Here is a 13,367-nt window from a genome sequence, read left to right as displayed (position 1 = left end):
TGCGCGCTGCTGCGCCTGCGCGCTGCCTGTATCTCCACGTGCCCCCCATGCCCTGCACCGGGCCCTGGCAGTGTGGGCAGCGGTTCATGTCCTCACACCTTAAGTAGTGATCAGGGTCCCTCCAGGCTTGCCCTGGGAGACACTTCTCTTCCTATAATGAATTGATCTGGGCAGATGGTTGTTATGTCAGAGGGGCTTAAAAAAACAAGCAAACCCTATTGATGGGGAATGCAATTGTAGACTACGCTTGCTCCCTCCTTTCCTCCCTCCCACCCTTCCTCCCTCCCTCCCCCGTCTTTCTTTCTTGCTTGCTTGCCTTCCTTCCTTCCTTCCTTCCTTCCTTCCTTCCTTCCTTCCTTCCTTCCTTCCTTCCTTTTTTCCTTTCTTTTCTTTCTTGCCTTCTTTCTATCCTGCCTCTTTCCTTGCCTTCTTTATTTCTATGTTACAGAGGTGTAGAGATTCTCTGTTTCATAATCCTACATTGACTCTTTGTATTTAAAGATCAAATTAATACTAGTGCAGAGACAAAGAGAAAAAAAAGGTAAAAGAAAAGCATAATATCTATTCCATCTCAAGAGTGAAGGCCTAAGGTGATCTTTTATATTTTTCTGACAAAAATATTAGATAATAAATTTGGGAGAATGACAAGAGGCATGTGGACTAGGCCTGTGTGGAGAGGGGAGGATGTAGAAGTCAGTGGAAGGTGAGGTTACTCCATAGAGCTTGCTCATGCAGGGCCACTGCAGCCCTGGGGACCAGTCTCTGGGGATCAGGCTTCTTTATTTGCAGATGTAGTATGTGGAGAATGTCCCTCCCTAAAGAATCCTTATGGTTTTCTAGGTATAGGGAAAGACAGGGCTGTGTGGCCTGTTCTGAAGTTACAGTTCCTCAAGTGATTTCAGCCTGAAATCAGATACCAATTTGGTATCATTTGAGATGGTATATCCATCACGCTTCAAAAGATGTTATATTTAATTAGGTAGAAGGATCTATAAGATTTAGAATGTCAGCCGGCAACAGTGGCTCACTCCTGTAATCCTAGCTACTCAGGAGGCTGAGATCTGAGGATCACGGTTCAAAGTCAACCCAGGGAAGGAAAGGCCATAAGACTCTTATCTCCAGTTAACCACCAGAAAACTGGAAATGGTACTGTGGCTCAAAGTGATAGAGTGGTAGCTAGCCTTGAGCGAAAAAGCTCAGAGGCAGTGCCCAGACCCTGAGCTCAAGTCCCACACTGACAAAAAAAAAGTTTTAGAATATACATGATCATGAAGGAAAACAATATTCTGTCAATTCAGCTAGGTCAATTAGTGCACACGTGAATGATACTCACCCTCCACCCCAGCCAGATCAAAAAAGTAGCCAATCTCTGCAAAGTTCCTGCTGCCCATCCCCAAGGCATTACCTACCATATTGATTTCTAACATTAATAGATTAGAAACACTTCATTTTACCCAACAACACATGACCACACATCACTTCCTAAAAGAGATCTGAAGGTACTCACAGCTATTAGACTATGTTCTCATACTGTACTCACCATTGTATATGCTACAATTCATCAAACATTTATTTAGGAAAAAGAAGCTGGGTCTGGTGGTTTGTGCTTGTAATCTTAGCTAATCAGGGGGCAGAATGTGGGAGAATCACTGTTTAAGGCCTCTCCGAGGAAAAAGTTGGAGAAATCTCCATCTCAACTGAGAAAAGCTGCACATGGTGACCCACACCTGTCATCCCAGCTATTCTTGAAGTGTTAATAGGAGAATCACACTCTAGATGGGCCCAAGCATGAAGTAAAAAGAGCTAGAGTCATGGTGCAAGTGGCAATACAGAGGAAAGAAAGAGAAAAAAAAGATAAGAAGAGAAAGAAATATCAAGACTGGGGGAAATCCCTGTATGCCCTATAAATCCATAAGCACCAGGTATGTAACACTGTCCTAAGCCACAGCTGGGTATAGCCTGTATTGCATTATGGTTCTGAGTCCAGGAATTTGACTGTTGAAATGCCCTGGTTTATATACTCTCTTTTAAATACCAACATTGCTCTAAAGCTCTTTTTGAATTCACTGCAAATGTTAAGAAGTCAACATGTTGATGTCGCAGAAGGTCCCTGTATAGCGACATTGGAAGTTAGACCTCCACTTTCACTCCCTAATGGCTTCCAGAGTCTTATGAGTCATAAACATCTCCCTGTTCCAGCCAGTCTGCTGACCAGTAACAAGGTCCCTGGCCATGCTGAGCAGGCAGGAATGGAACACAGAGGAGAGGCTGATGCAGCTACTCCACTGAGCCACTGTGACTCACCACCTCCATAAACTTCAGTGTACACAGTATTTCTACAACTGGAGATGAGAGCAGAGATTACCATATTTTCCAACAGAGATCCAAACAGTAACACCTTTAGGTTTTGTAAGCCCCGTGTCTGTGGTCACTACTCTAGGCCTCCTCCCTGCTCTCTCCCAAGCCAGCCACACTGTTGTCAGTGAAGGATATACCTGTGTCCATTCACAAAATAAGTCCCAGGTCGGATTCAGATCAGGAGCTGCAGGGCTCCCAGTTTTATAGTCCCAAAGAAGTATTTTGAGAACTCTCCTTCATGTGAATAAAACTATGACATCCCTAGATATAAAGCCAAAGTGCTTTTGTTAAGAATGCATGGGATTTTAAAGTGTTTTCACGAATTAAGACAATCTTTCCTTAGGTTAATATTTCTCGAGCTGGTGTTGGGGTATCTGCTATTATATTCTTGAGAATAGGTCATATTTCCTGTTTAAAATTTTGACAAGGGGCCATTTTGGGTAACATGCTTAATTTTTAAAAATCCCAAACTTATTGCCCTGACTAGCAATAGTATTTTACTGCCCCCTGTAGTTCCAACGAAAGATTACTACAAAGTCCAGATAATATAGGAAGTTTAAGATTGTATAGGAAGTTTAAGATTGTATTTTGAGCTGGGCACCAGTGGCTCACACCTGTAATCCTAGCTACTCAGGAGGCTGAGATCTGAGGATTGCGATTCAGGCTGACTTTGAACCATGATCCTTAGATGTCATTCTCCTGAGTAGCTAGGATTACAGGCATGAACCATCAATGCCCAGCCTGAATCTTTTATTTTCGTAAGCCAATTTGTGGTGTGGTTGTATGGATGACATATGACAGGTTATTATGGGTTTGTATTTACAACCTCCTCCGCCCTTGAAAAATGGCTAATCTCCATACCCAGTGATATTATTTACATGTCAGTAAACCTCTAAATCTTGTCCAAGGGATTCAAAGCTGGTTCCTAAACTATAAAAAGAACCAAACAAGAGATCCTTTGTTTTCTTAAAAACAAAAGCCTTTTGGTTTTCTAAACGCAAGTGTGATGCATGTTCGTTTATCAGGATATTTTGAGGCTTTTTCACTGCTTTTGTGCTTTGATCCCTTGTATAAAGCTCATTTCAAAGCCAGAGCAAACAGACTTCACAGGCTAAAGCCAGCTGGGCTTTTTTCTGGGCCTGCAAAGTCCAGTTGCAAAAGAAGAGTCCTCAGACTCTTGGGGACCTGAAATGTGACTGCAGTCCCATAGCTGCCATCCCTAAATAAGTCCCAACACTGGCCTGCAGAAAACGCGGGAAATGCGGAATTTTGAATAATAGTGTTTTTTCTTTTTTTTTTTTTCGGTCGTGGGGGCTGAACTCTGGGCCTGGGCGCTGTCCCTCAGCTCTTCAGCTCAAGGCTAGCTCTCTACCACTTGAGCCACAGCGCCACTTCCCGCTTTTTTCTGCTTATGTGCTGCTGAGAAATCGAACCCAGGGCCTCATGCATGCGAGGCAAGTGCTCTACCACTGAGCCTCCTTCCCAGCCCTGGATAAATATTTTTCATAATGAAGAGAGAAACCAGAATCCATCCTTGCTTTCCTTTGATAGCATTTTAATATACCTAACTTCAAGATGTGGGGCCAATCTCTACAACACTTACAAATGTTTGAATACTTTTATGCTGAATTTATATATATATATATATATATATATATACATACACACATATATATTTTTGGTATTCACTTACTTTTTTCCCAATTCCTGGGGCTTGAACTCTGGGCCTGGGAGCTGTCCTTGAGTTTCTTTTTGCTCAAGGTTAGCACTCTACCACGTCAGCCACAGCACCACTTCCAGCTTTTGTGGGGCTTAAACTCTGGGCTTGGGCGCTGTCCCTGCACTCTTCAGCTCAAGGTGAGCACTCCACCACTTGAGCCACAGTGCCACTTCTGGTTTTCTAGTGGTTTATTGGAGACAAGAGTCTCGTGGACTTTCCTGCCTGGGCTGGCTTTGAACTGTGATCCTCAGATCTTAGTCAGCCACTGGTGCCTGGCCATTTCTGGTTTTTTTTTGAGTAATTTATTGGAGAAAAGAGTCTCACAGAGTTTCTTGCGGGCTTGGCTTTGGACCACAGTCCTCAGCTCTCAGGAGACACTGGCGCCCAACTTGACTTAAATTTTAATGTTAACTTTAATGTCAGATAATAAATATACATATATAAAGGTTATATAAAATATACACTTATATGTGTTATATATTATATCCATAATTTTTAGTATAAATATATCCTTTTTTGTTTGTTTTGGATATCTTTTTGAAACTGAGTCCCACCACATAGCCTAGGCTAGTAGTCTTGAACTCCTCAGCCTAATGTAGTTTTAAAGAGTACAGGAAGAACATTTTTCTAACTTAACTCCTGCTTTTTCCTTTCAGGATTTTTGAATAGCTTTGAGGAGCTGCAGGCTGAGGAATGTGGCATCCTGAATGGATGTGAAAATGGTCGCTGTGTGAGGGTCCAGGAAGGCTATACCTGTGACTGCTTTGATGGGTACCACTTGGATATGGCCAAGATGACCTGTGTCGGTAAGAGTAATGGAATGTGAGCGTGTCCCTGAGGTCTCTTCCTGAGATCTCCTGTAGCCAGACTTTGTTAGCAGAGTCCATTTTAGGTAGATTTTTGTGAGGTTTCAACTTGGGAAATGAGAACTTTTGCAGAAATCCACCATAAGGAGCAGGGGATGTAGCTGAGTGATAGTGTTGGTCTAGTCTATGCAAGGCTCTGGGTTTGGTCTGCAGCAACGCAACACACACACACATATCCATACATGTATGTGTACAAACATAAATGCATAAATGCATATACATCCTTATTTAATGTGTTATGATTATGCACTTTAAATTATTAGGATGTCCAGGCACTGGTAGCTCATGCCTATAATACTAGCTACTCATGAGTCTGAGTTCTGAATATTGTGGTTAAAAGCCAGCTGGGGTAGCAAAGTCTATGAGACTTAAAACCAGAAGTGTGATGCTGTGGTTCAAAGTGATAGAATGCTAGTCTGAGCAAAAAGAGCTCAGAGATAGCACCCAGACCCTGGAGTTCATCAAGCCTCACAATTGATGCATACACACACACACACACACACACACACACACACACACACACACTATATATGATTAGCATGGTCAGTTTTATGTTCTATGTTTTTTTTTGTTTTTTTTGTCAGTCGTGGGACTTGAACTCTGGGCCTGAGCACTGTCCCTCAGCTCTTCAGCTCAATGCTAGCCCTCCGCCACTTGAGCTATAGTACCACTTCTGGGTTTTCTGATGGTTTATTGGAGATAAGAGTTTCATGGAGTTTCCTGCCGGGGCTGGCTTTGAACCATGATCCTCAGATCTCAGCCTTCTGAGTAGCTAGGATTACAAGCATGAGCCCACCAGCACCCAGCTATGTTCTATGCTTATAACCACAATTAAAACAAGTAGATTTTGACTGTGTAATAAGTAGTTATTTTATTGCATATGTGACCAACAGAAAGGAATATAGACATCTAGGAATAGAAGCCTGCCTTGTCACGGTGTGGAAAGAACCATCTGGAGTCCATCCTCCCTCTGCCATGATTCATGGCAAACCTCTACTCCACCTAGTTTGTGGGACTCCCATGTTGCTTCTTCGTAAAAGATCCTTGACTGTGTTCAAGGGTTATTTTTCTCCTCCCTCCTCCAGCTGGTCTTCTGCCCATTTTGGTTTTGCAAATCCCAGTTTTTGATGTGTTTGGGAGCTAGGAAGCAAGGGCTCTTACAGGAGACTCCAGCAGGTGCAAGTCTATATGGATCTTGTGTGAAGGACATCTAAGAATGGAACTAAAGGCTCTCCAGAAGCTGCTCTGAGAGCAAGCAATCTGCTTAACTTGCTTGGCCAAATCTAGTAGATCTTCCATAACTGTGGAAGGAATTCAGGAGTAATATGGCTCCTCCTCCTTTCCTAATGTTCGGCTATAAAATACCAATATTGTATTCAATAATAGGGAACGAAAACCTAGAACTTCCTTGATGTTGTAAAAGCTCTTCTTTATTTTGCATGTGACTGAAAGAGCACTAACAGCAAAGCTGGTACAACTTGGCAGGGGATGGGGAGGGTGGGAGAGAGTGGCCAGCAGTAAGGATTATGGGCATCAGTGAGTGCAAGTGAGTGTTCTCTAATGGTGTGCACTGTTGACCTGCACGGATTGGTCTATTGCAGATGTCAACGAATGTGATGAGTTGAACAACCGGATGTCCCTGTGCAAAAATGCCAAGTGCATTAACACGGAAGGCTCCTACAAATGTTTGTGTCTGCCAGGCTTCGTACCTTCTGACAAGCCCAACTACTGCACTCCATTGAATACCGCCTTGAGTCTAGAGAAAGACAGTGACCTGGAGTAAGAGAGAACCTACATAACCTAAGCCCATATACTCTGCACTGTGTAAAGGAAAAGGGAGAAATGTATTATACTTGAGACATTGCACCTAACCCAGAGTGTTGGAAGCTCAGAAACAGCATGGAGTTGCATATTCTCTGAAGACCATGAGAAGATTCAGTATGAACCTGACTGGTGTCACAGACCAAATGGACATTTCTCTGAAAAGCCAGTATATATAGTCTGTTCATATGTAAAATTCAGTGGGAGAGAGGCAGAGGACAGTGCTGTTATTTTAAACAGAAGGTTGTATTATTATGTTGTTTCTTTTTTTTTAACTATTGCTTAAGTTTGGCATTTAAAATAGTGGTGGAAATGTTTTATATAATTTCCTCTTGGTTTTTTTTTTGGTTGTGCAGTTCCTTGCCTCTTGTTTTTTCTTTCTCTTTCCAGATTTTTTTTGAATCACAAGTGCAAAAGTTTTTGATAAAATATTGTTAAACTGTATAGTAAGTATTGTGACACAAGGCTATGCGATTCTTTGGTCTGGAGCCTTTTTTCAAATTGATATTGTCTGTCCTGTGGAGCAGGCAGTGATTTTGTTTCAGTACTTTTATACACCATATGAGGAAAAGGAAAAAAAAATCTTTATATTTTCAGCATGTTTTCTGATTTTTTTAAAGGCCCATTCTTAGCCAAAGCTGCTAGCTGATTTCCATTGGATCCCTGTTCTTCAACAGAATGGAAGAACTGAAATGAGCTTTTATGTAAAGAAAACCCAGCAAAAACTTGATCTCCAGTAGAGTTGCCATTGTATGTCAAAGTGAAAATGAATCACCATTTTTGTAGGAAAAAAATAATCTACCTGAGAGTGATTGTCACTGAGTACATGTGTAAAAATTCCATCTGGTTCACTCACTTCATCCTCCTGCTTTTAAAAATGCTCCTCTATTACTATTACTTTCGTTTTTATAAGTTAGTAATTTGTTAGATATTGTCATGGATTGAATTTTTACCTCTTAAAATTTATATATTGAAATTCTAACCCCCAGTGATTATATTTGGAGATAGGATCTTTAGAAGGGGAATTAAGAGTTAAATGAGATCACCGGGGATAAACTGTAATCCAGCAGGACTGGTGTCTTTACATAAAAGAAGACTGACCAGAGCCCAGATACACACAGGAAGACACAGGATGGCCATCTATGAACAAAGGAGTGAGGCCTCAGAAGAAAAGGAAATCAACCCTGCCAAAACTTTGACCTTGAACTTTTACCTCTCCGAATTGTGAGGAAAATAAATTTCTGTTGTTTAAACCACCTAGTCTGTGGTACTTTGTATAGCACCTCCAGCTACTCAGACACCTCACAAGAATAATGAACAATAGCTTCCAATAGCTTCCTGTCTCTGCGTACCTAATATACATCCACAGGAATGCAATTGTTTTATAACAAGTGGACACTCAGAATTCATTCTTACTTAATATGGTTCTTACTTAATGAGGATTTTTGTTTATTTGCTTTTCTGTGCTGGTCCTGAGACTTGAACTCAGGGCCTGGCTGCTGTCTCTAAGCATTTTTGCTCAAGGCTAGTGCCCTTCCAGTTGAGCCATAGCTCCACTTCTGGCTTTTCTTTGGTTAAGAGTCTCATGGACATTCCTACTCTGGTTAGCTTGGTACAGTGATCCTCAGACCTCAACCTCCTGAGTAGCTAGGATTGCAGGTGTGAGTCACCGCTTGCCTAACATCTGAGTTGTTTGTTGTTGTTTTTAACAATGTCTAAGAAAACTAAACAGAAAGTTTGCCTAGTTTACATTTTTCTTGGAAAATGAACTTTCGATTTATAGTATCAGCAAGCAGAGTCCTGGTCGCTCAAAGATGCTCATGTTCTTATCCCCTTGCCCAGAGGAAAAGAAGCTGGGCCTTAAAATGGGAAGAGTATCTTCCCATGGGTTGTCTGGGTGGGCCCAATGAAATCATAGGAGGCCTTACAAGAAAGGGGACCCCTTGAGAGTGGAAGAAGAATGTAGAGGAGCAGATTCAGAGGATGTTGTAAGCGTGGGGAAAATCAGAATGTGGAATACTCAACCTGCCCAGTTTTCAATATGGAGGAATTGGGCTGAAGGCAGGAGCCAAGGAATGTGGGACACAACTGGAAGCTGGAAGAGGCCAGTAACCAGGCTTTCTCTAGAGCATCCAGAAGCACATACATACAGCCCCATCCTCATCGGAACACCTCAATTGCAATCTGTGATACTTAGTCCAGCTTCCGTAGAATTCTAGGCTAAATGTGTATTGCCTGATGCCACTGAATTTACAGCACTACAAAGCTAACACAATACTAAAGCTTCATAAAAACTTACTGCCTAAAATAGAGCTATACCAAAATTTCTCAAATGTTTATGTAGAACTGTGTGACCAGTTCCCATCCCAAGAAGAAATGAGCATCTTACAGTCTACTGTAATGACTTAGGACATTTCAGTTACTAATATGCTAAAGCATATCAATTTCTCTTAGCATTTTCATAAGGAAGCTTAATATTGCCAGAGTGCGGATATTATGAAGGAGATGCATGCCCATGACCACAGCTACTTAGCTTTACGATGTGACTTTTTAGGAGTTCTGCTGGCAAAATGCTCACAGACCTTGAAGGGTTTTTTTTTTGTTTTTTGTTTTTTTTTTGGGGGGGGGTTGGTAACATTCATGATATTCTTAGCTCTCTTTGGAAGTTACTGAGGACTCAAAGTGGTAGACCATTAGCCTTCATCAAAAGAGCTCAGGGACAATGCCCAGGCCCTACTTCAAGCTCCATGACAAAAAAAAATAAAACAACTTTAAAATTAGTACCTCATATCTAAGCAAGTACTGAGACACTGAGACTTTTCTTCTCATTCATGGGATTGGTCTCTGTACCTTCAAATGCTGTCGTAAGATCATATTCTTTTGACATAAATTAAACTACTATTGTACAAAACATAAATGAAGCTTTCTGACTTAAACCTCTATAGTTTGAATTTATCCTCTTGAAATCCTTGTATGCTATCAAAATCTAACATAAGTACTAAATACAAATCCAACAAACTAACCCCATATATATATATATATATATATATGTCCATTTGTACAACTTTCACACATGAAGAAATTAATTTCTGACCCTAAAATGTGCTTTAATTCTGGGAAATATTCATGTTAACAGAAATTCAGGCTCCAGAAATTCTGATTTGCATAAAACATGATTTTTATTAATGTGTCATTTCAGTCAAAAAGTCAGGAAGTTACCTTGTACAGTGTTTATGGAGATAAACTATATGAGAACACAATATTCAAGTCTAAATAGCTTCTTTGAGAGATCCAAGATGGCAGAATAGAGCTAGACTCTGCCCATATCCTCTTCCACAAAAATGAAACAAAGTAACAAATATCTGCTCTCTGGGGTAGACAACTAAGGTAGAACACTGGAAACAAAGGAGAGGTTCTAGAGCCTTGTAAGCTTCAAGAACCCTGAAAAATTCAGAGACCTGAGAAAACCACAGAAACAGAAAATACCCTAATCTTTGCCACCCCTCTCCAATAGCCAAGGCCAGGGAGGTCCCTGTTTTGCAGGGATGAATGTCAACAATTTCTCTGTGTGGGCTCTGGCAATCCTAGCTACTGGAAAGTCTCACAATTCTCACAAGCCAGCAGCCCACTATGAAAAGTAACCTGAAACTTGTAATATCGACCTTGCTTGAGAGCAGACCTGACATCATCTCCTGGCAAAGCCCTGGGGTGCTACAACCAAGGGCCATCTTGAGATAGCCAGCTATTATCTGAGTTTGGTCTGTTGTAAAGGTCCGAAATCCCTGCACTTTCCCCAGCTTGAGGATTCTACACACATTCCATTGCATTAATCGGGGGTAAGCACCTCTCAAATTCAGCTCCACAGAGTGACTTCAACATAGCCTGCTCCAGGCCCTGAAGTGAGGGAGACAGGTTTTGCAGCATAGAGAGCAGGGCAGGTGCCACCCTGGAGACCCAGGGCATGGGACATTTGCCCTCTGAGACCAAGAGTATGGGAAGCCACAGGTGGACACACGTGGGTCTCAAGACTAAGGGCAGGAGCCCATTCAGTTCACACCACCACTGGCTCCCTGCACTGTGCCCAGAGGTTTGTCGCTCACAGAAAAGGAATACAAACATATTAAGCTGCTGCCGCACCCACAGGTGAATGCTACAGGAGTACTAATTCTGGTGCTCCAGACATGCAACATGGCTCCAGTGTCTGCCTCTTCTAAATGCTCCTGGACAAGCATTACTGTCAAAGGATCCCAGGCAAGAAAAATCCTGGGTTTTTCTACTTATGGCATACCCAGATAAAGAAGCCAACAAGGAATTTTGCTTGTACCTGGTCATAGCGCCATTCCTACACAGGCACTGTCACTGAAACAGGAGAGAAAACAGCATAGTTAACTACTGAACCCTGATGATTCCCACCACATGGCCCACACGTATGCTCTGATCATGCTGTTTGCTGTCAATGACAGGACAGGTGTGTGTGCCACAGAGTAGAAGACATGGTATCTGCCACAACCTTGCAGCATCGTAAGTCCTGGTCACTGATTGGCAGAAGTCACATGTTTCCGGTCCCCACCACTGCTGGTATTGTCAGAACCTCCTGCCCTTTCTAGAAGCAGAGGTAACACCTGCATGACCTGAAGAAACCCTCATTGCCTTCTTCATACAATGGGCAATTCTTCCATTGTAGGAGTAGCCACACAGTGAACACTCCACACCCACCTGTCTGAACTGCTCAGTATTTACTCTCTTGCATAGCCCAGGGATGGTGGGTTTCTTGATTCCAGTATGGTATACAGTGTGCTCTAAACTACTGATCACAGCCAAAGAAGCTATAAGGAGACTAAACTATGATACCCTGCTGTCTAACAGAGTGGCACCCCATGATACATCTTCAGGGGAAAGATGCTTGTTAGGGAGGTGGGCCACTCAGATAAAGTGGTAGGGAGATTTAATCAACTAGATGTGCAAATATCAACAAAGGAGCACTAAAAATACGAGAACAAGATAATATGATGTCTCTGAGAGAACAAAGGTATCTAGCAACAGATTCTAAAGAAATTGATATAGATGAAATATCAAGAAAGTGATTTCACCCATGCCCTGAGATCCAGCCCTGGGACTGGGAAATAGAAAACGATCCCAATTATCCCAGATAATTGAATACATGCTTGTATCCATACCCTTGTCCCTGACGCCTAGCGTTACGCTCTAGTACTTTTATAAGACAGGAACATTGTCTAGATTTTGAATTTTTGAATTGTGCCCTGCCTTGTTTGTCTGTATCACTCCCACACACATGTTAAAACCTACCTACTGACGGGCACCAGTGGCTCATACCTATAATCTTAGCTACTCAGAAGGCTGAGATCTGAGGATCATGGTTCAAAGTCAGCCTAGATAGGAAAGTCTGTGAGACTCTTATCTCCAATAAACCACCAGAAAACCAGAAGTGGCACTGCGGCTCAAGTGGTAGAGCGCTAGCCTTGAGCTGAAGAGCTGCAGGACAATGCCCAGGCCTAGACTTCAAGCCCCATGACCGACCAAGAAAAAAAAAAGGTCCCATACCTTTCTCTTCCTTCTTCCCATTTGCCAGATGAAGACTCAGTGGGACAGGCACCAAGATGAGAAAGCAGGCTGAGTGCACCCAGGTGGGTTGCTATTAGAGCATTCAAGTTTCCTGTACTGAAACTTGCCAGTCTCTAGAATGCTGAGAAATAAATTTCTGTTGTTTATAACCTAGCTGCTCTGTGGTTATTTTGTTATAGAAGCTTGGACAGATGAAAGAAACAATAAATTTTAAGCCATATGTTAGGTGTACCTATGTCTGATCATGGATGTGATCACTTTATTGTCTTGGTCATTTTCTGAATATAATGCATGGGATACTGTAAGAACATTTAGTTCATACATGCATATGAATTATATATATATATATATATATATATATATCACATGTGACTCAGTGGTGTCACTCCCACTTTTTCCTTACCCACCATCTTTAAATCCTACAATCATTATAGACTAAACAGCTAAAAAGAAAAGCTGGAAAAACACCTTCTTATCCTGCACTTGAGAATAATAGAAGGTAGCAGAGATCACTTTTCAGGCTTCTCGGCTAATGAGAGCAAGGGGGGAAAAGATCATAATTATGGAATTTATAACCACTGCAACTACACACAGACTGCCCTGGGGTCAGCAATGGTACTAGAACACTGTGCTAGTACCTTTAATTCTAAAACATAGCTTCAGTTCTGACTTGGGGTATAGGTGAGAAGGTTGATACGCAGATGATGCAGTGGGGGAATGCCCCACCCATGGGCCATATGAGGCTAATGAAATATTTGGTACCTGATGAGACAGGCTTGTAATGCTTGTCGGCTGCCCGAGGCCTGTCTGCCTGTGTGGATCATTTTGTATGGTTTGTAATGATGTTTCAAATATCCAAATGACCCTTGGCAGAAAGAAAGCTCCCCACCCCTGGAAGGATTCCCAGTGGTAAAAGGCAATCAAACTTGAAGCCAGGCTTGTCTGACTCAAAGCCTACTCTCTCTCTAGTTTTTCCATTTCTAGTGTGAGACTGATGAGGTTCAGAATTACCCCAACTT

At 42.0% G+C, this 13,367-nt stretch overlaps 1 protein-coding gene across 2 annotated transcripts in view; it reads left to right on the top strand.

Annotated features, from left to right (window-relative positions):
• Positions 1–8,025, top strand: part of Ltbp1 (latent transforming growth factor beta binding protein 1) — a 228,864-nt gene extending 220,839 nt beyond the window's left edge. For both annotated transcript variants that reach the window (XM_013013664.1, XM_013013663.1), the window contains exons 29-30: positions 4,735–4,884; positions 6,546–8,025. In XM_013013664.1, the coding sequence (XP_012869118.1) occupies positions 4,735–4,884; positions 6,546–6,727 (332 nt within the window). In that variant the 3' untranslated portion in view covers positions 6,728–8,025. The remainder of the gene's footprint in view (positions 1–4,734; positions 4,885–6,545) is intronic.
• Positions 8,026–13,367: the final 5,342 nt, after the last annotated feature.

Source organism: Dipodomys ordii, unplaced genomic scaffold (genome assembly GCF_000151885.1).
Source record: "Dipodomys ordii isolate 6190 unplaced genomic scaffold, Dord_2.0 Scaffold20, whole genome shotgun sequence".
Lineage (NCBI taxonomy): Eukaryota > Metazoa > Chordata > Mammalia > Rodentia > Heteromyidae > Dipodomys > Dipodomys ordii.
The sequence above is the reverse complement of the archived record's forward strand: the minus strand, read 5'-3'. Positions and strand labels throughout refer to the sequence as shown.